This window comes from Pavona decussata, unplaced genomic scaffold (genome assembly GCF_977016875.1).
Source record: "Pavona decussata unplaced genomic scaffold, jaPavDecu1.1 SCAFFOLD_254, whole genome shotgun sequence".
Taxonomy (NCBI): domain Eukaryota; kingdom Metazoa; phylum Cnidaria; class Anthozoa; order Scleractinia; family Agariciidae; genus Pavona; species Pavona decussata.
The window spans coordinates 2,240,256-2,267,497 of record NW_028145657.1 but is presented as its reverse complement, the minus strand read 5'-3'; the positions used below and the strand labels follow the sequence as shown (position 1 = coordinate 2,267,497).

The window sequence follows — 27,242 nt, the reverse complement described above, 5'->3', positions numbered from 1 at the left end:
GGAGGCTTAGAGAAAACGGTTCACGTTCGATCTGTTAAAGAGATCGTCTCTTGCTTGCTAACTAAACGTAACATAGGAAATAGTTGTTAGTGACTGGGGCTGGTGTACACATACAGTAATATGAGTTAACACATGTAGTGACAACTGGCAGGATCAAGTCTTGTGCCAAGGTTAATATTCAGTCAGTGAAGATTACAATCATTTACTTAAAATGGTACCCTTAATAATTCGGTGGCGTGTGTACAGTCGGGCTACTGAGACCGTCAAACCACGGGTCAAATCCTTAACGCGCGAGCGGGGCTTGAGGTTTTCGTTGTATATACTTTGTTAAAATCCATCGAAAAATTATTAGACGCCACGACATGCCTACTAAACAAAAGCGGAGTTTTGGGTTCGGCGCAGGTACGGCGTGTCATCTGCTGATGTGACATAGCGGCAAGATGAGTACGCATGCTTCCCAGATTTGTAATTCGAGAGAGAATCGATTACGACTGCTCCACTTCAATCGCCAATTTCACACCGGTTAATACAATATTATTTTTTTGAATAAGGTATGTGATGGAGGAAGTTCGAAGGAACCTTTCCTGAAAACGGCAACATTGTCTATTTTGATTCGGGCTTATCCCCGCGAAACGAAAACAAACAATGGGAATTTTAAAAATGCCGCCATTTCGCCGAGTAAGATTGCTCACGCGTGACGAGCATGCGCACACATTTTGCCGCTGTGTCTGCTGCGGTATGCAAGTTTTTTAATTTATTCATTCATTTATTTATTTATTTATTTATTTATTTATTTATTTATTTTTTTATTTTTTTTTTTATTTATTTTTATTTTTTTTTTCATAGTAAGCGGTTTTTGTTTCAAGCCTTGGAAAAATGTAAAGCCCCACTACACCCGGTATGCTGTCATCATCCACGTGATCACGTGATTTTAATAAAGGCCTTTCGCGTCCTCCCAATCCCATTTCTGTGTCATTTTTCGAAGAAACTGAAGAAAGCAACCGATTCGGAAGAAAACCTTATTTAATTCTGTCTTTAATAAGCACAGGCGAGTAGGTACAAAACCGGAAAATGTGGTCGGTTACCATAGTAGCCATGACGTAAGCATCGAGTCGCCTCAATTGCATCAGTATTGTTTCACTCTCAAAGAAGAGTACGTCATTTGTTACTGGCCTTTGTGCTGTGCGGATCTTCTGCGGCTTCTCGTAACCAAAGAGATTGCTTGCGAGGACGCACTGGTGTGCACAGGTTTGTTATACTTTTTGGTTATTTTAGCCAATTTATAAGTATTATAAATTAAAGTTAATGTGACAACCATGAAGTTACGTATGGCGTTCATTGCTGCTCAAAACACTTTGAGCACATTTTGGACGTGCAAACACCTCCTGAACGTCCAGGAGGTCATATTACTGTCACAAATATTACGCCGTAAAATTTACGACGTAATCCTTACGCACCATGTCAACGTCTTGTGAATGTCATATACACGTGTCAACAAAACACGCTGTTAATTTTATTTCGTCATTTTACGACGTAAAATTCAAAGCGCATCTTATTCACGTTGTGATCGCACGACGTAAACTTATCATCGCGTAAAATTACGTCGCAAAATCTCGACGTAATATTACGGAGTTCATTCACTGAATCTGAAGGTAAAATTACAACGTTTGTTGTATTAAGAGTACGACGTAAAGGTACCACGTTCAATTTAGTGAGTAATTTCACGTCGTAATTATTACGTCGTAAACTTAATAAGTTAAAATCAAAGTGTCATTCTGAATGTTTAATAAGTTAACATTGTCAATGTCTAATAAGTTAACATTCTCAATGTCTAATAAGTTAACATTTTGAATGGTTAATAAGTTAACATTCTGAATGTTTAATAAGTTAACATTCTCAATGTCTAATAAGTTAACATTCTGAATGTTTAATAAGTTAACATTCTCAATGTCTAATAAGTTAACATTCTGAATGTTTAATAAGTTAACATTCTCAATGTCTAATAAGTTAACATTCTGAATGTTTAATAAGTTAACATTCTCAATGTCTAATAAGTTAACATTCTCAACGTCTAATAAGTTAACATTTTGAATGTTTAATAAGTTAACATTCTCAATGTCTAATAAGTTAACGTTTGGAATGTTTGATAAGTTAACATTCTCAATGTTTAATAAGTTAACAGTTTGAGTGAATCATTTTCAGTTCGCCGCATTTTAAATCAAGGCTACAAAACGCACAACGGACCTTCTTAGAACAAACGATATGTACATTTATTATAATGTTAGACATCGAAACATCAACAATGCTACTGAGTACAAGATCATAATTGACATGAAATGGCGCCTAATTGATTATTATTTACAGGGGAATAGAAGGCTGCAAAGCGCACAACGGACCTTAGCTTCACAGAAGAAATTAAATGTGTAAGCGATATCAATTATAAAGAGAAGAGTGTTTTATTGGAAAAACTTCCTTTTTGGAACCAGATCGAAACACAAGAAACTTCATAACTGAATCGAAATAGCGCCTTATTGATATTTACATGGAAACAGAAATTAAACATTATTTATTTTACAATTCTAATCGCACTAAACTGCGAAAGATGGAAGGCATGAAAAATGCCAAACTATCTTTAGATCATGTATCTAAAATTACTATATGCAATTATATAAAATAAAAAAAAATTCTATGTTGCAGGACAATCCATATAAAACAGGTCCTTTGTTGTCCGAAATTAACACCCGTTAACGCCAATTTTTTTCCAATGATTGTATTGTTTCAGTCATCAGTTATTTCAGAGATCAACAGATTTGTTAGGCGCTTGGCCCGGTCCTTGACGTCCCGAGAGCGAGGGCAGCCCCGGGAGCCATGCCACAGCCAGGCGGCTCTCGCCCCCGAAAGTGATTACAAAAGATGAATAGGAAAGGACGGAGTCCCGAAAAGGAGAAGGACGGCTCCGGGAGCACGGGCCACAGCCAAGCACCCCCCCCCCCCCCCCCCCCCCGCCTTGTGTTTGTGTTTGCGTCACGTTTATGCTGGTGGTTGTGCCTGTGCATTTGTCGCTAATACTGAAAACCAGGCTTAAATGAAATAAACATAGGCCTTATAACGCTTTTCGACGCCATTTTGACGAGTAGGCAAACTGGCTTGAAATAACAGTGTTTGTATGGAAATCCGATGTCACTGAATAATTTTCGTCAAAATGGCGTCGAAAACCGTGATAAGACCTATTTTGCCTTCACTTTTTTAGTTCACTCCTACGTACATGCAGGCGCCTTATTGATTAATATCTACTACTAAGTGTACTTATAAACTTTTTGTCAAGGAAAATGTAAAACAATGAGTAAAACTTCGAAAATGTACAGTTTGAAAAATGCCAAACTATTTCTAAATAAAGAATTATCGATAATCAGAAAAAGAAGGTGTGCCTTAAAAATGTAAAAGCTAGAACGAAACTAGGAAAAAGGGAAAAAACTGGAATAGCTAACGTTACAATAAATAATTTTTAGCAGGTTTTTAAGGACACCCAAAGTTCTCTTTGGTGGAGTTATGGTCAATCGGATATTTAGACAAAATACGCAAACTGTTCAATTTTCTTAAGAAACTGTGGTGATGAGTGAAATGTTTGGTTTATAAACAGAGGTAATAACTGCACATAATGTGATTGCCAAAAGTGAACGCTCAAAACTCCAGCACTAGAATATTTCATTTACGGTGGCCAAATTACCTTTTCAAATACATCTGTTGATAAACCAAACAATTCCAGACCGTTTGGAATCTTTTTTGAAAGGCAAATATGTACAAGCGAATTCCTTCTGGATAGATATTCATCGAAATGAACCCTTGGGTGCCCCAACTACATAAAACGGCGTTGATTCGTCGTCAGTCATTTCAACGGACAGGGTAGTTTTCTCCCGAAAAAGTTCTCTTAATGAAGAGCCATTGTTTGGAATACTTTCGGCAGATACTGAGTCCCTTAAGTTGAACTGGTCGCTCGGTAAGCCCAACAAAGCAAAGGCTGCAAGGAAGAGAACCTGAAAATATAGAATTAAAGAAAGGGATGTCAGTGCCACAATTTGCTACAGCAGGTTTATTCCAGCCTGGGCAAACGTGAACTTTGGTTCGACTATATGTACTAATCCGTAAGGATTCGTCCAAAAAGTTATTGTCTCTCAGTTTTGCCTTAGCCTTTTCTTTACCATTATATTACAATGAGCCTTTAAATCATCTTTAATGAGCGAGTTGAAAACCTCTGTGAACTTTCAATACTAATCGGTTTCGAAGAAACCCTGCTCGCCAAAAGAAAGCCAATCAGTTACTCAGAGTCCTCGGGCTCTTTGGCCAGCGGTTAGTCGCCGGCGTTGCCCCGCTGACAGAGGGCTCAACGATCTTTTTCAAGAAGGGGGGCCATCGGCCAAAAATAACAAGGTGCATGATGAGGCAATTACGGATGAGAGGGGAATTACAGGAACAACCCAGGTATGGTTTTATATTACGTTCGCCAGTTCTTTGAAAAAAAGGGCCTTCACGAAGCAAATGACGTTTTTCAAACTCACGCTTGCAAACTGAACGGTTTTGAGACGCTTGCTTTCACTTCTGATTTGTTTGGTGAGTCATGCTGTTTATTTAATTTGCATTAAGCCTTTCTATTTATTTCCATAACCTTTTATAACCTTCCTTTACCCATGCCAACTGAGATTTCATTACTTTATTTTGAAATGTTAAGGCACCTTAATACCTCAACTATTGAGAAATGGAACGCGTTTAAACAAATAATTTTGGGCTTGTTATAGGTAGCTTATTTAAGGAAACAGGTGTGAATTATACCTGTTTATTTTACATTAAGGCATTCGAGAAAGTCTGAAACTGTCGAGAAACTGCAGGAACAGAAGTTGGATGGCGATGCATCCTAATAATGGGCTCCTGATAAGGGTCACTCTTGAATAATGCAAGAACCACCCACTCACTCATTTCACTCTTCCTGGCCATTCAGTAAACAACATAGAACTTATAGTCGACTCTCACTGATTGGCGCCATTGTTTACATTTTTCCCCATTAGCATACGACTTTTATCAGAGCCGTGGCCGTATACATGTATATGAACTAAATGCAAAAGTTGAAAGAGGTGATTAAGTTGAGCTTTTTGTGCAATTTTCAACTCTTTGCAAGCGATATCGAAGGAAATATCAGCCATGAAAAACTGTGAAATTGCTGGGTGGCAAAAAAGTTAATCAGCCATACATTCTCTGTAAAATTTCGAGTTTTTGGAAGAGACGGCATAAGGAAAGCTAGAGAGGCGTTTATAATTTCCAACGGAAAGAGTCTTGTGATAAACAGACGTGATGAAACTGAATCTATGGTCTATTTATTAATCTCTGCTGATTTTTATAATGGCTTCTGTACACGTTTCTGCTTTCTTTGTTTTCAACAAGTCATATCTCATATCCGCATTTTTCGTGTAGTTAGTTTTAATGTATCTTTTTGTAATATTTGTGTAGCAAACAATAATAATAATAAAAACTAAAATAAATAAAACAATCTCAGCTTTTCATTAGTATCATTTTAAATGCTGTAAATCATTTATTTCCAATATTTATGTAGCTTTTGTAGCCCATGAATAGGGTAAATATCGTGTAACCGAAATATTGGGCAATGAAATTACCCTTTTTAGCTGTCCAATCAGCCTTGCATTTGGTTTTATGCATTCCAAACGCTCTTGGAGAACTATGGCTATTCTTTTTTTTTTTGTCACAAGTTGATGTGGAGGGCGGTGGGGGTCGATTTGTGGTGGACATTGCATATGGCTGGAAGAAATGGGCTTCAATGTTATATCGGAAGTAGCAGATAGTGATAAAAAAAAAAAAAGGGAAACGTAACAATGCAACAGGTCCTGGCTTGAGAAATACAAATTTTTTAAAGTGGACAGCCGGGTAAGAAGTGCGATTCCTACCCACCCGAAGACTATGAATCTTAGCGAAAAGGAAAAGGAATTGGGGTTGTTGTGGAGAAAAAATATTTAACCCATTATCTAGTCAAAGTAAACAGTTTTATCACTTGTTAGTGTCCGAAAAGCAAAACCTTCCAGAGGCTTTATAACAATTGAAAGAAAATTTTGGCCTTGATGATTAAGTGGTGCGAAAGTGTTTCTTAATATAAGTCATATTATTAGAAGCTTTCAATTCAAAATATTAAACGACATTACTTTTACGAAGCATCGCCTAGCTAAGATAGGTTATGTCCCGAATGATCTCTGAACTTTTGGGAAACTGGATACGAAACAGTTCGTGACCAAGTTAATCTTTATTTTGACTGATAGTATTATGCTTATATCTATGAATTGCTCTTCTGGAAATAAAATGGACAGCGAAAGAGATCTGTCGCATTGTTTTGCTATAACAAAATAAGCCCAACATTCACAACAAAGAAAAGTACTCAATACTGTATAATACATATATATAAACCAAGCCGATTCTTCGAAAATTGAGGTGGCCGATGAAAACTTAAACACGTTTTGTGAAACGACACCGAAGTTTACGTGTAGGGCTTTCGTAGATGAAGGTTATGCATGACGTGGTTGTGTCTATGTATTAACTACGTTGGAGTTGAGTACCGTACTCTCGTGAAGGAGGTACGACTTCAAATATTAAGGAACACCTGCTAACCTACCAGAAGCCTATCACAAAAAGAACGGCCTCATATGACTAAGCGGATGAGTTACAGTGGCTGTGATATTTCCTAAACTGAGGCCAGGTTCATACGTCGAACGTTGCATGAGCCTAACCGAAAACCTATTAAAGTTGACCCACATAATTACGTTCGGCAGTTGATTCAGACGTCGAACTTAACTGAAGTCGAACTTAAGGCTAAATTGAGAAAATAGATTTTCGTGGTCAGCGGCTTTTGGTTTTACTCAACGAAATTTAAAATGTCGGGAAATATGAATTCGGACATGGAAGAGCTTGTTTGGTAAAAAAAAAAAAAAAAAAAATGAAGACAGGCCAAGCACGGCTCCTATTGGTCAAGATAGGATGACCTTCAAAAGCTAATTAGCTCTTACGAGTACATCTTTAAAGATCCCCCTTTTTGTACGAAAACAGGGAATGGTCTTTGTAGATTTCTCTTAGCAGAGGTTGATTTTCTATCAAATGCAATTCAGTCATCTGAATGGTTTTACGTTAGGCACAGAAGGGCGATATTCCGTAACAAACGGCACAATGTTTTTACGCTTTTTTTGGTTGGTTTGTAATACCGACATTCTTTCGCTGAAATTGAACTCTGAAAGAGTTTTATCTATAAGGTTATCGAGGTAACCTCTGCAGCGTAATCTCTGTTTGAATGAAGTGATGTTTTCTTCAAATTGTTGTCCTGTCGATCCTAACTGATTCATACATCATTTTTAACGGAAGGGCCGCCATATTGCATGTCCTAAATGAAGAAATCAATTTACCACGTACCACAACGCTCACTGGCGAAAGTCTTCATTAATTATCACATATCTATGAAAGCAGTAAAACAGCTATTTTTCAATTGAAATAATTTTCCCCCGGCTCCGCGGTCCATGTATTTCCGCGACCTTAATTCCCATGATTTCCGCCCCGGTTCTCGATACACCGCCAGAAAGTTAAAAAACATTGTTTTGTCAGGGTGGAGATCCACCGAATGGCACTGTGAAGAGAAGTCAAAGTGGCCAGATTATTTTGCTTAATAATAATAATAATAATAATAATAATAATAATAATAATAATAATAATAATAATAATAATAATAATAATAATAATAATAATAATAATAGTACTATTATATGCAAAGTAAGGAACATTTAAAAGCAACGACAAAAAAAAGGGTCTTGACTTTGGTTTAAAAAAACTTAAGCAAACCTCAGTTCTAATATCAACCGGTAGATTATTCGATAGGTTTCAAGATTGTCATTGAGGACCATTTATTATTGGAGCGAAGGCTTTTGCTAAACTCTACGCTTAGGGACAATTCCATGAACATTCTTTGCATTTCAGAATTTTACACGAAGTGTTAAAATAAATTTGTTCCTGTTGTCTAAAAAATTCTGTTTCCTTGTGTGTAAATTGCATTAACTGCCCGCATTGTGAAGTTTTTGCACATCTTTTGCGTTAATTCCCGTTATTGTGCAGTATGTTTTTCCGCAGTTAGCGTAAGTTTAAGTCGAGCATTGATTTCCAGTAATAAGGTTTCGGGCGTCGACTGTAGGTAGCAATAATTTATCAGTCATAACTTTTAATTTATAACTGCCTGCCACTAATCTTCGTCACGAGGTATATCAACTTACAGAAAGAGGACCTCGTGTGTTCAAAGCCGGTTTTGTTGAACCAGATTGCTCTTGCGGCTCTTAAGCTTGTCTACGGTTTTAGTTATCAGAGTTATTAGTAGATAATCTTTTATCTAGCGTTATCCTTTGTTTCAACGATGGTCGAGCCTGGATACCACCCGGACATTTTTACTGTCGCTCCAGACCAGTCACTCCTTTGCCCGATTTGGTGAGTGAATTTCTACATTGCTATACGTATTGAACTGAGATATTAAGGACATTGAAAGGGAAATTGAGATATCTTAGACAACAGACCGACATTTAGATCAATCTTTACTAAGATTTTAGTCTCTTCTTTCCTGCGAAATGTAAAGGTAAAATCCTTTGCAATCTGATGCTTTGCAATTATGTGAGGAAAACTCCACCCCACATTCTGTGGCTTTTATGTAATAACATTTATTTAAAAAAAAACAAAGAATACACAGGTAAACTATATATCTATCAGGACGTGTTCTTTCTTTGATGCAAAACCACTGGAATATAGAAGAGTGCTTTCCCTAATTTTATGTACGTAAAACATTTGAATACACCACGTGCAGCGTGTCTGTGCATTTTGACTACCCGTGCTTCTATCAGCACATGGGCGGCAACGTACTTTTTGTTGACAGGAAGTCAATTGTGTTCGAGTTAAAAATCAACTGCCGTCTTATGAGTTTGAGGGATACACATTACTAGAGCTCGCATCATCAGTGCGCTTGGGAGCTATTAAAAAAACTCAAGGGAGACAGGGACACCTTAAAAATTTTTAAGAAAGTTCAGCCTCAGTCTGAGGGAAAAAAATACGTTCTAACAAACCAATATTTGTAATACGGCTAAAACTGGTGTGGGTGGGTTTTTAAATACGTTTTTAATGTCGGTTAATGTAATTTACCTTCAAGTGTGTTTTAACACAAAGGAATAAAAAAATTCTCTCTTTCTCTTTTAAAGCTGCTACGTCATCAAGGAGGCTGTGGCCTGTAAAGAGGGTCATCTTTTCTGTAAAACCTGCATAGACCGTTGGGTTAATACCCATAACAACGGCAGCTGCCCTGTCGGAAGACAATCCCTACAAGCCTCAGACTTGAGGAACATAATTGCTTTCGACAGGGTGGTTGAGTCTATGTAGGTTTTCTGCCCCCGAAAAGATTCGGGTTGTTCGTGGACTGGTGCCCTGGACAGGATAAACATCCACAGTCGGGAGTGTCTAAAGGAGCCCGTGCAGTGTACACACCCTGGCTGTGGCGTGGTGGTAGTTCGTGGGGAGCTGAATCCACATCTGGCCACATGTAATATGAGGCCAGAAAACTGCCCACATTGTGGTATTCAGCTTCCCATAAGTCAACAAGATGCCCACCAGAATTACGGATGTCGATGGGCACCGGTAATGTGCCCCTTCAATTGCAACCATGGTGCAATACCTCGGTGTGTATCAATTATTAGTAGAGATTGAGAATCGCATTTACGGCAAACAGCAAACGTTGAATAGATTTGCGTTCATGTTAAAAACAAAAAGCAAATAAAAAAATTAACCAAAAAAAAACCTAGTTCGTAGATGCGGATAACGAAAATAATTCTGACCTTTAACACTTACACAAATTTTTTTTCTAGGTTCGCCTATGAAATGTAAACAATGAGCGGCAAACACAGATAAACATATCCATTGTCATTCGTGTCATTGCCATTTGCCGTGAAAGTAATTCTAAATCTCTATATTGTAGACCGTTTGCACGGTAATTTTGTCAAGGTAGACCATACATTTTTGCCAAAAAAAAATAAAATAAAATAAATAAAACAAAACAAAACAAAGCAAAACAAAAAAACAAACACTTATACAGCATCTGGAGAGAAGACAACATCAATTTTTTTGCCAATTTATTTTCTTTTGTGTTGTTTCTTTAATATTGAAACTTAGAAATTAAACTTTGAATGGTCATTTTGGAATTGAAAACAGTAGTTACTTTCCGACATTCATAGATGTTATAGGGGGCCTCATCACACGACTACAGTGAACTGTTTTAATTCATTGTATTTGTTAAAGTTATAGATCTCCAGCCTGGTTAACCCTATTTTGAACATCTAAAAAGTACAACGCGAAGAACATCTCGTGCCATAGTGGCTCTGTGTGGTAACATAGGTCTCAATCATTTTCACAGGGTGCAATTGAATGGGCACATTGCTTTAGCCTGTCAGCGGGCCTTTGTGGACTGTACAGTGCCAACTTGCAAAGAGAAAGTTAGACGGGAGGAACTAGCGGGTCATTTGGCAAGGGAGGCAACAGCCCACGTGGATTTGCTGATGGTCGACAGAATGTCGACCATTTTCAATAATGTAAGTTACAAAATGCAGTAAAGTATCTATATTATTTTGGTGAAAAAGTTACATTGAGTGTTATATTGTCCAACTGAATAATAATGGCGATTACGTTGTAATTTTAGGTGCCACCAACACTGAAACCATCCCAAGCGATGACCTTTACTTGGAAAGTTCCTAATTTTAGAAATTTGGCCGATAACATGCACCCGGCGGTGGGCATCAAAAGTCCATTATTCTCATCTTTGAGAGCAAGTTTGGTGCTAAAGATGTCCGCCGCCGGGGGCATGGGGGCTGTTCGTTTCCAGTCAAGGGACAACTCCTCTTTGCCTCAATCTAAGGTATGCTGCTATAAATGCTAGGACATGTGTAACTAAACCCTTTTACATTTTTTGAGTAAACAATTCCCGAAAAGTAATTTATCCACGCAAATAATAATAATAATGATAATAATAATAATAATAATAATAATAATAATAATAATAATAATAATAATAGTAATAGTAATAATAATAATAATGATAATTATAATAATAATAATAACAACAACAATAATAATCATAATAAAAATAATAATAATAATAATAATAATAATAATAACAACCATCAACAACATAGTCACCGCTGAAATACATTGTTATAAAAGCCAATATTCTGGGTATATTTTACATATGACAGTGTTGCACTGCGGAATGGCAGGGAGGTGTTTGTGAAACGAACACCACAAAAACAGTGGCTTCAGCAGGAGGATCCTTTAGGATGGGAGGAATTTCTACCGTTGGACGAGGTGAAGGCGCGCTATGTGGACGGAGATGGAGCGCTCAACATCCAAGTGACCATCCAGCTGCTTCAGTAGAGAGGTTCCTCCCTCGTTTTTTTTTTTTTAATAGACCAATCTCGATATGTTAAAATTCTAGCTTGTAAACAAGGCTTAGGGGAGTAAAACGAAAGAAGAGAAATATAAAAATATGTTGTTTTATTCCCCTACCTCGTTTCAAACTTCAATTTTAATATCTTACGAAAATTAAAGCAAGAGTCTTCTAGTTGTTTACTGGAAAAAGTAAGGGTTGCTTATATTCTGAACTGACCTAATGCAGTCACCACCTTTCAATGTGTTATTTGTATTGTATCCTGGAGGATGAACGTAGATTGTTACGTTGTCACAATGAGTGTTATTTCAGGAGGCCATAAATAGTCGGCCATATTTGCTCTAAAGATTTTTTTACAATAACTATCCAAATTGACGTCAGATGTAACGCGCGCGCTTTCTCAACGAAAAAAAAAAAAGCCAATTCCGCCCGTACTTTTTCCATGTTAGTGTAAAAAACAAATAGATGGCAGTTTTCTATGGTCTACACTCTTATAAAACCATAAAAGGACGCCATAAAATGTCCAAAACTTGGCAGTGAAACCACTCGCCTGCGGCTCCACTTGAGTTTTGAACATTTTATGACGTCATAGTATGGTCTATTTAACAATTATTCCACGAGCGCGCGTTGGATAGCCAACGCCGAGTTGGCTATAATCATATCATATCCAACAAGCGCGAGTGGAATAATTGTTTTATTAAAAACAATCAACAAATATTGCTAGATCTTACTGATTTCACTGTGCAAGAACAACCAGAAGGCAATAAATGGTCGCCATTTCTCGGTCATGGTATAATGGCTCATATACCATGACCGCTAAGCCAATCAAATCCCTCGAATTACATTATACAATGATTCAGTTTTTATAAAAGAGTATAGACGATAGAAATCTGCCGTCGATTTTTTGAAAGAAATGTAGGGTAATACGTACAAGATATACGTGTTGCATGTCAACATGTTGAAACGTCTCACGTCGTTACAGTGAAATCTTCAGAAGATAAATTCTTACTCTAGAAATCTTGCATTAATTTTCTTGAAAATCGAAATAGGCAACTACATAACATTATTTAATCCAATCATTAATCTAAGCAAGATTCAATTATGGAATCGCGGCTAAATTTTAATGTTGTATTTTTCATTTCATAAATGGATTATTGAATCGATGAACGGAAACAATTTTTGAAGAATGCATTTGTTACTCCGCATAAGGGAGTGTTGTCTAGTTGCCGTAATGGCTCACTATGTAATTGTAATTCTCTACCGGGTTTTCCTGGAGCGGGGGGGGGGCTTGGCTGTGGCCCGTGCTCCCGGAGCCCCCTCGTCCCTGGAATCCGTCCTTCATCCTTTGCAAACAATTTTGAAGCGAGAGCCGCCTGGCTGAAGCATGGCTCCCGGGGCTGCCCTCGCTCTCGGGAGGTTAAGGACTGGGCTGAGCGTCTAACAAATCTGTAATGTCCACTTAGCTTTTATTTATTCTTGATCTAAGTACAATAACTGCCGGTCAGTATTACTACAGAAGAGCCAGAAGCACAATCAAATCAAACGCGACGCAAACACAAGCACAAGTACAAGAAAAGAAAAACAATTGCGCTTGTGTCTATCCTTGGGTCGAGGCCGTTTTTCCGGTAAAATAAGCATTTTCATGCTTGCGCTTGTGCTTGCGTCTCTAGTGAAAACCAGGAGTTAATTTCAGACAACAAAGGATTGTCCTGCATCATAGCAATTTGTTTTTATTGTACATAATCTTTAGATACATGTTCAAGAAATAGTTTGACATTTTTCGCAATTAGAAGTGCAAAATAAATTACATCTAATTTTTATTTCCATGTAAATAAAATAATTATGTACAATAAGGACAAAATTTCTTTTTTGATGGACAATTCTTTGTTGTCCGAAATTAATACCTAGTTTTTTATGCGTCGATTCCGGTGCCGTCAATCTGCAACCAATCGATACCAATTTATCTATCGATTGGGTATCGATTGATATCGAATGTCATGAATTATCGATTCCATCGATTGGATACCACGAGATTATTGTAGTTCTCGTCTGGGTTTTCCTGGAGAAGGAGGGAGGAGAGGAGGCGGGGGGGTGGGGGGCTTGGCTGTGGCCCGTGCTCTCGGAGCCCCCTCGTCTCTGGAATCCGTCCTTCTCCTTTTGGGAGGCTTCGTTCCTTCTTTCCCATTCATCCTTTGCAAACACTTTCGGAAGTGAGAGTCGCCTGGCTGTGGCATGGCTCCCGGGGCTGCCCTCGCTCTCGAAACGTGTAAGACTAGACCGAGCGCCCAATAAATCTGTGATGTCCACTTAGCCTTTATTTCTGTACAACAACTGATACAATTATTGGAAAAAATTATCCGTTAACGACGGGAACGCTTGGCCGGCTTTAACTGAAATTTAGTATAATAAGATAAGAACTACGGCGTATCTAGTGAAAACCAGGTGTTCATTTCGGACAACAAAAGATTGTCCTGCAACTTAGAAATTTTGTTCTTTTTGTACATAATTGTTTATAGTAACTTTAGATACATGTTCTAAAAATAGTTTGATTTTTCACAATTAGAATTGTAAAATAAATAACATTTAATTTTTATTTCCATGTAAATACCAATAAGGCGCCATTTCGTTTCAGTTATGAAGTTTCTTGTGTTTTGATCTGGTTCCCAAAAGGAAGTTTTTCCAATAAAACACTCTTTTCTTTATAATTGAAGATCGCTTACACATTTAATTTCTTCTATGAAGCTAAGGTCCGTTGTGCGCTTTGCAGCCTTCTATTCCCCTGTAAATAATAATCAATTAGGCACCATTTCATGTAAATTATGATCTTGTACTCAGTAGCATTGTTGATGTTTCGGTGTCTATCATTAAAATAAATGTACATATCGTTTCTTCTATGAAGGTCCATTGTGCGTTTTGTAGCCTTGATTTGAAATGCGGCGAACCGAAAATGTTTCACTCAAACTGTTAACTTATTAAACATTGAGAATGTTAACTTATCAAACATTCAAAATGTTAACTTATTAGACATTGAGAATGTTAACTTATTAAACATTCAAAATGTTAACTTATTAGACATTGAGAATGTTAACTTATTAAACATTCAAAATGTTAACTTATTAGACATTGAGAATGTTAACTTATTAGACATTGACAATGTTAACTTATTAAACATTCAGAATGATAACTTATTTTTCATTGAGAATGTTAACTTATTAGACATTGACAATGTTAACTTATTAAACATTCAGAATGACACTTTGATTTTAACTTATTAAGTTTACGACGTAATAATTACGACGTGAAATTACTCACTAAATTGAACGTGGTTCCTTTACGTCGTACTCTTAATACAACAAACATTGTAATTTTACCTTCAGATTCAGTGAATGAACTCCGTAATATTACGTCGAGATTTTGCGACGTAATTTTACGCGATGATAAGTTTACGTCGTGCGATCACAACGTGAATAAGATGCGCTTTGAATTTTACGTCGTAAAATGACGAAATAAAATTAACAGCGTGTTTTGTTGACACGTGTATATGACATTCACAAGACGTTGACATGGTGCGCAATGATTAGGTCGTAAATTTTACGGCGTAATATTTGTGACAGTAATATGACCTCCTGGACGTGCTGGAGATGTTTGCACGTCCAAAATGTGCTCAAAGTGTTTTGAGCAGCAATGAACGCCATAGTTACGGCTTCAGGTTTTGATTACCGGTGATGTGATATGCCACCAAGACAGGACCTGTCAAATCCCAATGCCCAAAGGTCATTCCGGTCCTTGTGCAACATCCGGTTATCTTATTAGACCAATGGGGATCGAGGTGCTCACGTGAAATCAAATACCATGAATATACCATTGTTCATCGTGCCTTTCTGTATGAAACCTTCACACGTGTAGTTTTGTTCTACAAGTTCAGCTGTGTTTTACAAGTTCCCCTCCCTCCCCCCCATTTTGTCTTGGTATTCTTACCACTTGCCTTACTTTTATGTATATGTATCTGTATGTATGTATGTATATATCTATCTATATATATATATATATATATATATATATATATATAGGCACTGCAACTGATGAAGGTCAACGACCGAAACGTCTTTTTTTATTAAAACTTTTTACCTTTTTAGATTTTTTATTGTATATAGTTTTCTTTGCCCGAAGTTGTCCGTCCTCGTCGTTTTTTGTACCAGTTTTTTATATATATATATATATATATATATATATATATATATATATATATATATATATATATATATATATATATATTCAGCAGCTCGTTTAACTGCGAAGTTGCTTATCAAGTTATATCAAGTTATTTACATTATAGTTGTTCAGTCTTTGTTCCAGTTAGATCAATTATTTACAGTTTTCCTCATTGAGGGGATTATCTTGCTGTTACTGTAGTCATGTTTTGTCTACGGATAGTTTAAGGTGATAGCTACTCAATAGTCTTTTACAGACATCTGCCTTATCAGCACTTCAATACAGACTGCCTTTCTAAGTTACGATCTGTTTCTTTTGGATCTCATTATTCAAGAACATTGCTTTAACTATTACCGTTTTGTTCTCTGTAGGGTAATAATTTATGGTGCTTTAAATAAAATCTGGGTTAGGGATGAAGTGCTCCCAATACAGGTCACACTTTTCCCCATGGACTCACAGTCTTAAAACATCCTGCCCCATTCACAACTGGTTACTACGGTAACCATGGAAAAAGACTTGGATAGGATAGGACCTCGCTCTGAGGGGATTGTTGGCCCCATGGGGAGTGTCCCATAAGGACCTCGCTCATGGGGGATTATCGCTCTCTGGGAAGGATTACATGAAGTCCTCACTCATTGGGGGGCCCTCTGGGGAGATTGTTGGCTCGCTCAGGGGGGGGCCCTTTGGGGAGGATGTATCCTTGCTCAGTGGGGATTGCCCTCAGGGGGGGACTCGATACAGGCCTTGCCCACGGGGGTCTCGGCCCTCTGGGGAGGCAGGTTCCCAATTTAGTTTAGCCTGACCTGTATATAAGTTCTGCTGGAATGGAGTGCTTCCTCCCCTACCCCTTTATCCCACAATCTGTTGTTGTCTCACTTACTCTCATGGGTTGGGAACATTAATGTAGGTTTTTGACCTAGCTTCGTCCTTATGATAAAAGCATTTTCTCGCTAATTTACAAAACAGGTTACTCATTTTACTAGTAAGAACACTAACCTCACGTGGTTTTCGATAAGCCAGAAGTTACAAATAAGTAGTTGGATTCGAATGTTACCGTAATAGACTATTGACTCTAGTCCTCATTGCGTTGAATTCTGCTCTTATTCCGGTTAGCTGGAAATCCATCTTGTACTGAATCTTGCATGCGTGCTTATATCTCAAGTAAAACGTTCATTGTGTGTTAATTAATACTGAATTTGAAAATGAATTTAATGAAAAAAGAACTCCAGTGTTAAATGAAAACTAAACAGTCATGTTGCATACTTAAAAGTTTTAGTTCTTAGACTGTCATTTTGTATGTTGGCAAAACGGCTCGAGTTAAATATCAACTTAAACTTCAAGGAGTTTGTGTTAAAAAATAATAAATTTAAATGTTGCGGAGCTGCTTTATGGAGTGTGACAGGTGACGGTAAATAAAGAAGCCTCTTCGTTATTTACTAGAAATAGGCTATTGTTTTCTAATGTTGTTTAAAGTTAACCTGCAAAATTCAAACAAAGTTTGACAAAATACCACGTTAAAATACGTAGAAAACTGTTCTCATATCGCGACTAATGTAACTAAAGATGCAAAAATTGTTTAAAAAGGCGTAAAAGGACCCATCATAATTCTCTTGTTCAATGAAACTCGAGTTTTCTGTCTAATTTTCTCATCATTTGATGGCGCACGAACACTGGATTTAAATTTATTTAGCATATTAGGCCGCAAGACGGTCTTCTGTTTGACATTATGGTAACTCATTTATCCTGTTAAAATTTTAAATAGGACAAAAAGAAAAGCAACAACAACAAAAGTGGATATTTTAAAATTGCGAAACTTTGATGTCGGCTTTTGATAACTTGCCAACCAATATTTAAGAAATGTACTTTAAAAAAGGGGAAAGGGCTTTCTGTTTTCAAGTCCGTTTTCCAGCCTTTCAAAGGAATATTTTTGTACGCTAAGATAGTGGGATATGTTCATTTTGTTCTTTTTAACTGCATCTTTAAGTCGACGAAAATTGTGGGGAGTAGATCCTCCTCCAGAATTTACCAGCTGCTGTTGGCCTCGAAAATAAAAGGAATAAATTGCCGATATTAACAATTTTTACCTTTTTTTCTTTTACTTATGTTTTAAGTGAAAGCACCAAAGAAAACACCAGGAGTTTTTTTTTTCACAATTTAATCCAGATTTCTGAGACGATTTAGCCCTTTCAAAACAAAAATATTTACCGCTAAAATGGACCGATGGATGCACCAACGCAGGTGAAAGTAAACAACAGTCCTCGCCTTAAATTCAATGTTTTCCTACAGTTTTAACTTTCTGTTAGAAACATCGCAAGGGGTACTAGATTAATGTTTCCCAATAACCGCTTAAATCATTTATGATGAAACCTCAGTACCAGCTTAAGGAAGAAATCTCAAGTAGCCGTTTATTTTAATTTGGTCCATATAACCTTCTTCTGCACGCATCACTATCCAACAAACGAAACAACAATGCAGGTGTCAAATTTATCATTTTGCGGTTTTTCCTAATTAATGCTTTTCATCAAACCCTGAAGCCTCCGTTACCTTACAGTATTCTAGTCTCATGGTTCGTCTTAATAGCAATTTTGTTCGTTTCCATAGAGACTGAATCTGCATCACAGGTGAGGCATCATGAAGAAAATAACCCAGTAGTTTGAAAATGAATCTGCAAAAGGCACCGTTACTCAAAATTAGTTGTGTCACTAACAAAAGGGTTGAGTCATTCTTTTTACGGCAGGTAATTGGCCATTACTCGTAATTTGAACTACTATTCTTTATGAGGTTGTTGCGGCAGACCAGAAGGTGATATATCTCTTATCATATATAATATATATAACATACGTTGCTGTTAATAAAAATTAATAATGAACTTATGCTGAGAGTACCTTCCCTCTTAAACAAATTGCCTATCAATCTGACTGCAAGTGTTGAGATGTTTAAGCAGGTCCACTTTTTATCATCTTCAATCATCAAAATACCGGAAAAAGTCGATTTACCGCCCAGGTTAACGTTCTCCTAGGTAAAAGGCAAGCAGGGCCGCTTTGCCTTAATGGAGAGGGAGCGCTTATTTATCTCAGCTTTCGATCACAGTAAAAATCAGGATACGAGTTCGTATTGTCTGCAGAATAGCATTTACTTTACGTTGTTAAGTCAATGTTTTCATCAATTTTAATTTTACTGCCAGATGAGAAAGTATAACATATATATTATTAAGTTCAATGAAGGAAGCCAAATATTCAATAGGGGACGCTAACTATTCCAATAGGGGTCGGTTATCAGAACTGGGACTTTTACTCAATAGGGGTGCTCACAGGAAGGAGGAGATTATTGGAATACGGGCGCTTATCAACAAAACAGGCTCTCAAGTGGGAACGTGTATCTGAAAAGGGCGCACTTATTGAAAAGAGGACGTGTAATCGAATCATTACTGTGCTTTGTTTTTACGTGTTCAGTTTCCAGTCGTTTCCGAAAGCATTTTCAAAACTTGCCGTATGTTTTTGTTATATAAACATACTTCCAGTTTAAGTATATTGAAATTACAAATAAAAACGCAGAATCATCTAAATGAACGTTTCTTCCAGGGAAACTGATACCATGCTGCTGGAGTATTTTGTTGGTATTCTCATCATCATAAACTCTGCAAAGCTGCCTCACGCCTTGGAACAATGTCAAGTGCAATCAATCTCAGTGTACGGCCATCACTTGGCTAACCACATGATTTCCACGAGGGCCTCTTCCGGCCTTAACGAGTGCGTAATGATGTGTTCAGACGAGTCGCGATGTAAGAGTTTGAACTTCAGGGTGAATGACAAGTCATGTGACTTAAACGATGCTGACAGATTTACTCACCCACAGGATTATGGGCCAAAGCATGGGATTGTTTACATGGACACGTCTATAAAGCACAGAAAGGTAAGTCTTGGCGCCTGTTTTGACGTTTCGACTTTTTCTCAAATTTGTCTACCAGAAAGTTGGTGTAACAATTAGTGTTCACGTCACATGGTGTTTCCATGACTACAAGATGTTTGTCACATGAACCCTAATTTACTGACCTACAGTTCTCACGAGTCACCTGTGGCTCAGTGGGAAAATATCCAAACTATTATCGGAAGTTCATCTGTTCGACTCCTGTCGGGAGACTACTAGAATTTTCTTATTTTCCGATTATGACTGTGTCACTGATTGACAATTAGCCACAATTCACGCAATTTGGATTTTCCTGTTTTATGTCATAGATTTCATTTTTGCATTCCTTTATTGGTTTTGATTATTTTTGGATTTTTGAGGTCAATTTGAACAGTTTTTAGAGGTGTTGGAGAAATCGAGAAATCCAACATGGCGGCTGTAAAGAAGCATGACGTAATTTCTACGTCATATGACATAACAGTTGCATTTTTGACAAAGCCAGAGGAAAAAGTTTTTGGACGCACAATTCACCCTGCAAGTTTCATTTTAAAAGCCGAATGCTCTTGAGGCTCTGGGAAAGCATTCACGGCGCTCCTCTAAGTTGAGTGCTATCCTAAATTATTGTTCCTTGACAATGGCCTATTTTTATTCCAACATTACCTATTCTTTTTTAAGAAAACAATAACTAGCTTTTTGGATAAAGCCCAGGCTGAAACTCAGAGTTAAAACGTATTGAATTTATGACAAGAGTGGTGGTAAAAACGGAACATATAACATCTCTCATTGCTTAGTTAGTTACCTAAATATAAAAAGTTATAGCAAAGAATCAAATTGTGAATCCAATTATGATCTGCTTTCGTTAACCTTTTTTCGCTTTTATTCCCTCAGAAAAGTGGATTTACATCGTGCATGGAGATACTCAAGGAATTGCCTCGGTCCAAAAGTGGCTACTACTGGGTAAAGATTGGCAACAAAGATGCACAAGTGTATTGTGATATGGAAAACTATGGTATGCGCATAGATTTAAATCACTTATTGATTAAAGCAATAATTAGGAAAAGCCTTTTTCCTGTCAGTTTTATTTAAAGGATTTTGTAAGTATTTATAATGGAGATATTTATTGTTGATGACAGAAATGTCGCACATCTACAAGGTTGATTGTCGCTACTTCTGGGCATTATCTTGTTATAACTGTACATGTTTTCCAAAGAATTATCAACTAACATTTATCAATTTTATTCAGGTGGGGGATGGACCTTGGTGGTGAGCATAAGCTCCAAAAACAACAATCATCTTCAAAGAAATTCAAACAACTGCCTCAACTCAGTGCTCTGTGTTCCTGCTCATGAATCAGTCATCAAAGCTCGGAAGTTAAGTGACGAGGACATACATAAACTGGCACTGGCTGAAGGTAGGGAAATAACTGAAAATGAATACAGTATGTATCGTTAGTCAGGGTCCATGTATAGTGCTTATAAAAGGCGCAATGAGTTGCAATCAGGCTTGAAATGTAATTGCTTTGGATCGGTATGAAGGCCAAGCATACAAAAGAAAGGCACAAAAGAAAACTGAGAACTGGGAGAAAAAGGTACATTAGAAAGAGCGTGTTTAGCCTGCGCACGTTGCTAAGATTGTTTATAAAATTTATCTAACTATTAGCCTATCTAGACGGGACCTTTTTTTTCTTTACCTCCGCCCCCCCCCCCCCCCCCCCCTCCATAAGTTCGTAAGTATAAAAGCTATGACAATGAGACTTGTAGGAGAGATAGCAAGTCCAAAGATGTTTCCTTTGAAGTTCGCAACGAGAGGTAATGGCGTCAATTGACGTTGTAATTGACGTTAATGACATCATAATTGTCAGGGGGAAATGGCGGCCTCTTTGGATCCGCCATGTTGGATTTAAACATAAATACAATACAACACAATACAATATTTATTTTGCCATATACAACATTTACAGATGGAAAAATAAATGTTGCATAAAGAAAAATAAATTCTATTTGAAAAAAAACGGCCTGTTAAAAATTGGTCTTCATGGCAACATGAAAGTCAGTGAACAGTAACCGATGACATCAAATTGTTTCGAGAAAATTTTCCGTAAGAAATCTGAAGTTTCAAACCTTTTTCTCAAATGTTAAAAAAAAATTATATAGGTTCAAAGTCACTGCGAGCAGAATCCGCCTCCTCCCCTCTTCGCTGGTCTAGATAGGGTTAAGGTAAATTGTTTAACTTGTGATAAAAGCACTGCTCCAGCGAGAAGATGAATCCTTACCATAATGACTGGTCAACGACAACTACTACGCAACATCGTACCATCAAACAAACAATTTGATAACGCTAGTGGTGAATAAAGATACATAAGATCTAGCTTTCAATATTAATTGTTACTTAGTTACTTAATTCCGTTACTTAATTAGGGACGTTCCGAGTTGACGTGTGGAAGACAAACGTTACCATATTTTATCAGGTATGAAATTAGATAATATGACGAGAAGCCAACTTTACTGAAAACACCAATTCTGAAAAGCTTTACCTTTGTTTTGTTCATGAATTTAAGATTCCAAGAGGACCACGACATTTCAATTCGTCATGCGTTGGTGGTCATGAAACGTAAGTTAGATTCTTCTCAGTTCTAAACAGTCCCGTGGTGAAAGGGGGGAGGGGAGAGAGAGAGAGAGAGTTATTCCTTGCAATTTCTGTTTGGTCTGTGCAGTTCTGATCTCCAAACATCTGACCCTGTTTTGTACTAAAATATCCATTTTTTAAACTATTAATTTTTCCTGTCTGACCTCTAGAATCCATACCCGTTATTTTTCATAAAATCCATACTCGTTTTTCAGACCTTCAGACAAAACTGGTTAAAATCTAGACTCTATTTTAAACCAAAACGTCTCAAGACCATATATCCTTTAGGGCCGTAAGTACCTGTATATATACTGGGGAGTACCACCAGCTCGCCCCTCCCAAGGGAGTGACAGTACAGTCCGGTTTGGCGTATATAGTTGAGAAGTCAAAATGTTTTCACTAGTTTTAGTTGTAAATCCTACCACCTTCAAATCTGCCTGCTAGACTAGAGGCCTCTTTTCCTCTGTGTATGGCATATGCATGTTATATCTTCCTAATCTTAGACAGATCGGAACAATAATTCAACGTTACCCTTTTCGATGAATTAAAGCTGACTGAAACAGTTGAGATGTCACGGCCAGCGAATCGTGGGTAAAAACGATCGAGGGGCGTGATTAGAGAGCGGCACCAGTTTCGAGAACAGTGCGAAGTGTGAACATCTCCATCAGTTGAGATTGGAACTTAATTCAAAACTATTGATATATACTATCGACCATTAATCTTTTGATCTTCCCACAATCCGTTTATCACTGATTACTTTATCCATCATTTAATCAATACATTCATTCATTCTTTCAACTAAGCAATCATTTACTCGTTTTTAGATGTCCGCGCATCATTATTTCTCATACTTTTCCGTATTACTGGGAAACTAACAGCTGCACTGGTATTGACAAAGGATATAAAATTGCCAAAGGATGTCACAGAGGTAAAATTTAGGGCACGATTATTTGGTGAATTTTAACATGGTTTCGAGCGAGGGGAGTGGCTGAAGTTGGTTTCCATCACGTAATAAATTTAATTCTGGCGCAGTTGAATGAACGATTCAAGATGTGGCAAGAATTGCTTTTCACTGCGCGCCTAGAAGAAGATGTGAAATTTTCCTTGAGAGATATCATGATACTACAACTACCGCACGTGCTCCTTGTACAAACCGTTTTTAAATCTATTTCTCAGCCAACTGATTCATTTCGCTGCAAATCGTTCGGTGGGATTGCATGTACCAAAACTGTGAAACCGCAGTTAATTAGCGATGTTATGGTAACACAGAAAGCCGCAAAATTTTAGAGCGAACGTTTCCAATTTTGCACTCTTAATTCACACGGAATTAACAAATGCTTTTCATTGGACAAATTTATTCCTGTTTTTCTCGTTACCATGCTCCCACCACTAGCATTAACCATACAAAATTGTTGTTTGAATGCTGAGTTATAAGTTTTTTATAAGTTTTGGCTACAAAAATAAAGTTGGATTTCCAGACAAACAAGATCATCGCAGAATAGACTGAAGCACAAAAAACCCGAGTCAAAATTCTGGATTATCATATAAAAAAAAATGATGACTTTTTTTACGAAAAGAAGAAAAACAGTTGCCACATTGAAATGTTATTTTACAAAAATACTTTTTTATCCAAACTTCCCATAATTTTGAAGAAGTTACACCTGGTTAGAAGAGAGCCGAAAGTTTGTAATTTTCGTATTCATATTACTGTAAATTCTTTTGAATCTTCCAATCGACTTCAATATGTTTGCTTTCAATTTCAGTTTTTGACGGACATGATGATGGCGAGTGCGGAATTATCTGGCATTCTTCAAACTACACTACTTGTAAGTAACTCAACTCTCATAAGGGCTCTCTACGACTCAGTTGCAGAAATTGGGGTTTTCTGATAAAAGCTTGTCGAAGTACTTATTATAATTAAGAACGGCAATTACCATCATCATTGATCATCATTATTATCATCGCGGTCATAACTAATAAGGCCCGTTTACACAAGCGATTTTTTTTCTGTTTTTTTTTTTTTTGGTACTCAATAGATGTATGTTACAGTTTTCATTTGTGAGTGTAAACTGTCAGCTAGGTGATTTCAGCACAGAATTGCTGCGATATTGACGAGTTTGTATATTGTAGAACACTCGCTTGGCTCAGCAGAGAGGCACCAGGAATCTTTGTAGCTCTTCTTTATTCTTTAAGAAACTGGTTCTTCACTACATCAACTCTACAACAATTTAACTTGCTATTCCGACGTCTATTCTACATCTTTTCTACAAGTATCACTCAAATCACGCCTTTCTTTATATATAGTGTGCTGTAAGTGGCATGTTTACAACTTTAATTCAACCAAGGCCAGATGGTCCCAACCAGAGATAAGAATTGGTTTTGCCAAAAAACGCTAACAGGAAAGAACAACACAACTGTTCTAAGAAAATAGACAGAAAGAGAAACCAATCAGGCTGATAAAATCCTTAAGTGTTTTGCTTTCAACCTTTCAGCCTTCGAGTCAAGGTCAAAGGAAGTAAGCAAACCTGGCCACAGCACAACTGTTAACTCCAATCTTTGAACAAGAGGAACATGTCAAATAATCTGTGAAATAAGCATCAAAACTTCGTTAGCCTTAAATTCGAAAATAACCTTTACATTTGATGATGAAAATTACGGGTAGAATGATATTTAAGATAACGTTTCGGTGTCCTCATGACACCATCATCACCTCAAAATATAATATTCAACAGATAATCTTCACCTAGCCTCAAGGGACTAAGAACTTGAACTTGAACATTAATATTCTAGTTATCTGTTGAATATTATATTTTGCCATGATGATGGCGTCATGAGGTTACCGAAACGTTGTCTTAAATATGATTCTACCCGTAGTTTTCATCATCAAATCGATAACATTATCATGCCTGATAGGAACCTTCATATTACCTTCACAAAAATATGCACGAAATGTGCGAGAAAAGTTGAAATAGAAGTCGCATGTGTAAACGATCCTTGCTACTTTTTCCTGTTTCTTCATTCCAAACAGTGTATGATAAAAGAGCGTTGTATGGCTATCCGTGTCCCAAGCTCCCTCAGCACGACAGTCTGGGAATATTCCGTAACAGTGACGGCATGCTGTATGTCAAGTAACACAATCAGTCATTAAATCGTTTTACTAACTGGCATAGTCAACGTTGTTTCTAAAATCTCAGTATAGTCTGAAGAAATAAATTGCTTACGTAGTTAAAATTGCTTTAAACCTCAAAGACAGATACTAGTCATGGTTTGGGTTACTGTGGATTTGATACCGCGGTAATCTGATTAATTAAGTTTTTTTAACTGTCAATGCGAGGTTTCACCGAGCTCTGTGTTGTTCGGTCATTAAATGTAGTTTTTGGTAGAGAAAATATCTGTCACGATATTCCGCTTTAAGGTCGTTTCCGGAAGGGTTTATAACAAACAAGATTCGTTTCTAGGATATATTAGGTTTTATAGTTTTGACACGGTATTGTCGTTTAGTATACTGAACAATATTCCTTTCCTTGTGGTGATGTAATCGTCTTAGTTGCGTTACAAACTTTATATTCTCGGTTTTCACGGTCACGCCATTGAAAAAAAAAATCGAAACCATTCCATGAATGAAGTCAAGAAATTGACATGGTATAGAGGATAAATAAATAAGGCGTCTGTCCAAGTGTCAGGTCTGTGCAGCATTCCGTACTCGAGTTATTTGACAAAATGTTCCACATAAATTTATAGAGCTTAGTATGGAGACGCCATGTTTGTGTCCCTCTGAGGGGCACAAACATGGCGGCCGGAAATATGAAAAAACATCTGGAGTTCACTTTTGCCAGAAATGAGGTTTGTTTGCTCTTGTGAATTTTCGAATGTTTAGATTAATATTTCTCCTCAAACTAAAATTGTTTAGAATGCTAAAAATCACCCGAAGAAGCATTTTTAAGATACGGAAAAGCTCTGTCACGGCCGTCCTCCTTATGTCACGCACGATGGAAACTTGGAAATTGAAACTGTTCTATGTTCAAAAGGAAGCACGACATCGAGCTCAGAAATTGTGAACAGACATATTTTTGGGTAATCTCTCCTTGAATGAAGGTAAAAAGTTTGTAGGCCTCCCAGTTTTGAATTCTAGAATTTGGTGACGTCACGTGAAAACCGAGAATTGAGAAATAAGAGCAGAAATCATTAGTAAGAGAAGATATGATAGTTTAGCAGAAGGAGGTATGGTAGAAGATCATGCATAGAGTCATGTATAGAATTAATCACTAGTTGATGCTTATATTGATTTTCTTGGCTGTGTCGTTTGCTGCATGGTGATGCAAATTTAGGAAATCTATTCAGACGGGGGGTGGAGGCGAGTGGGGGCTGCAGAATCTTCCTCTACAGGCTTTGGACGCTATAGCTTTTAAATGAGCAGTAAAAGTTGCAAGCTCAGAAAGGAACAATTTGTTGTGAATGTCCACGAACAGAAACAAAGAAATTAGAGAGAAGAAAAGAAAAAAATATAGTGGAAAAGAAAAGACTGCCTTAGACATGAAACAAAATAGACCTGTTTCATGTTACTGTCGATTATTTCAATAACTGACCTGAAATTCTTCCTTCTCTGCCCCCGCTCCTCCCCCTCCCCCACCCACCAAAAAAGTCATTTCCACTAACCAACCCTAAAAGGAACGGTCCGTCAGTTCAACTTTATGTTAAGTAATCAGGTTCTCTAACGGATCACAGTGTCAAAGGGAGTGTTTAGGAACTGAACAAACAACGCTAAGTGTTTTATCACAGCTTTATTATTGTCTGTTAAAGAAAAAGATTCCCTCGTCTCTCTGGTCCCAGAGAACCAAACCAAGTCCGGTCTGGCTAAAGTTAAGAGCAGAAAACTGATAAAATTAAAATTAGTAGAAACTGGGCGTATATACATCATTAAAGGCGCCTTTGAAACAGTTAAAAATACATAATTGTGTTACCTAATACCAAACCAGGTGGCGTTAATAGTGTTTAACAA

General features: G+C 37.3%; 1 protein-coding gene and 1 pseudogene across 2 annotated transcripts; both read left to right on the top strand.

Annotated features, from left to right (window-relative positions):
• Positions 1 to 1,151: 1,151 nt before the first annotated feature.
• Positions 1,152 to 25,796, top strand: LOC146456554 (uncharacterized). Its single transcript, XM_085092595.1, has 9 exons — positions 1,152 to 1,248; positions 19,294 to 19,624; positions 20,507 to 20,627; positions 20,862 to 21,029; positions 22,036 to 22,085; positions 22,176 to 22,228; positions 23,068 to 23,171; positions 24,007 to 24,069; positions 25,272 to 25,796. Exons 2-9 carry the CDS (start codon positions 19,307 to 19,309, stop codon positions 25,373 to 25,375), a joined length of 981 nt encoding a protein of 326 aa, XP_084948721.1. The 5' UTR covers positions 1,152 to 1,248; positions 19,294 to 19,306; the 3' UTR covers positions 25,376 to 25,796.
• LOC146456555 (TNF receptor-associated factor 6-like) lies at positions 7,897 to 11,492 on the top strand (annotated as a pseudogene). Its single transcript, XR_014858820.1, has 5 exons — positions 7,897 to 8,511; positions 9,270 to 9,743; positions 10,475 to 10,649; positions 10,757 to 10,972; positions 11,310 to 11,492. The product of XR_014858820.1 is annotated as a TNF receptor-associated factor 6-like (transcript).
• Positions 25,797 to 27,242: the final 1,446 nt, after the last annotated feature.

Bases quoted from the DNA above. Each gene is read 5' to 3' on its own strand.
- LOC146456554 (XM_085092595.1), top strand. From the start codon at position 19,307: ATGCTGCTGGAGTATTTTGTTGGTATTCTCATCATCATAAACTCTGCA. The intron at 21,030-22,035 runs GTAGGGAAATAA...TTACTTAATTAG, and splicing joins TAAACTGGCACTGGCTGAAG to GGACGTTCCGAGTTGACGTG. The intron at 22,229-23,067 runs GTAAGTTAGATT...ACTCGTTTTTAG, and splicing joins TGCGTTGGTGGTCATGAAAC to ATGTCCGCGCATCATTATTT.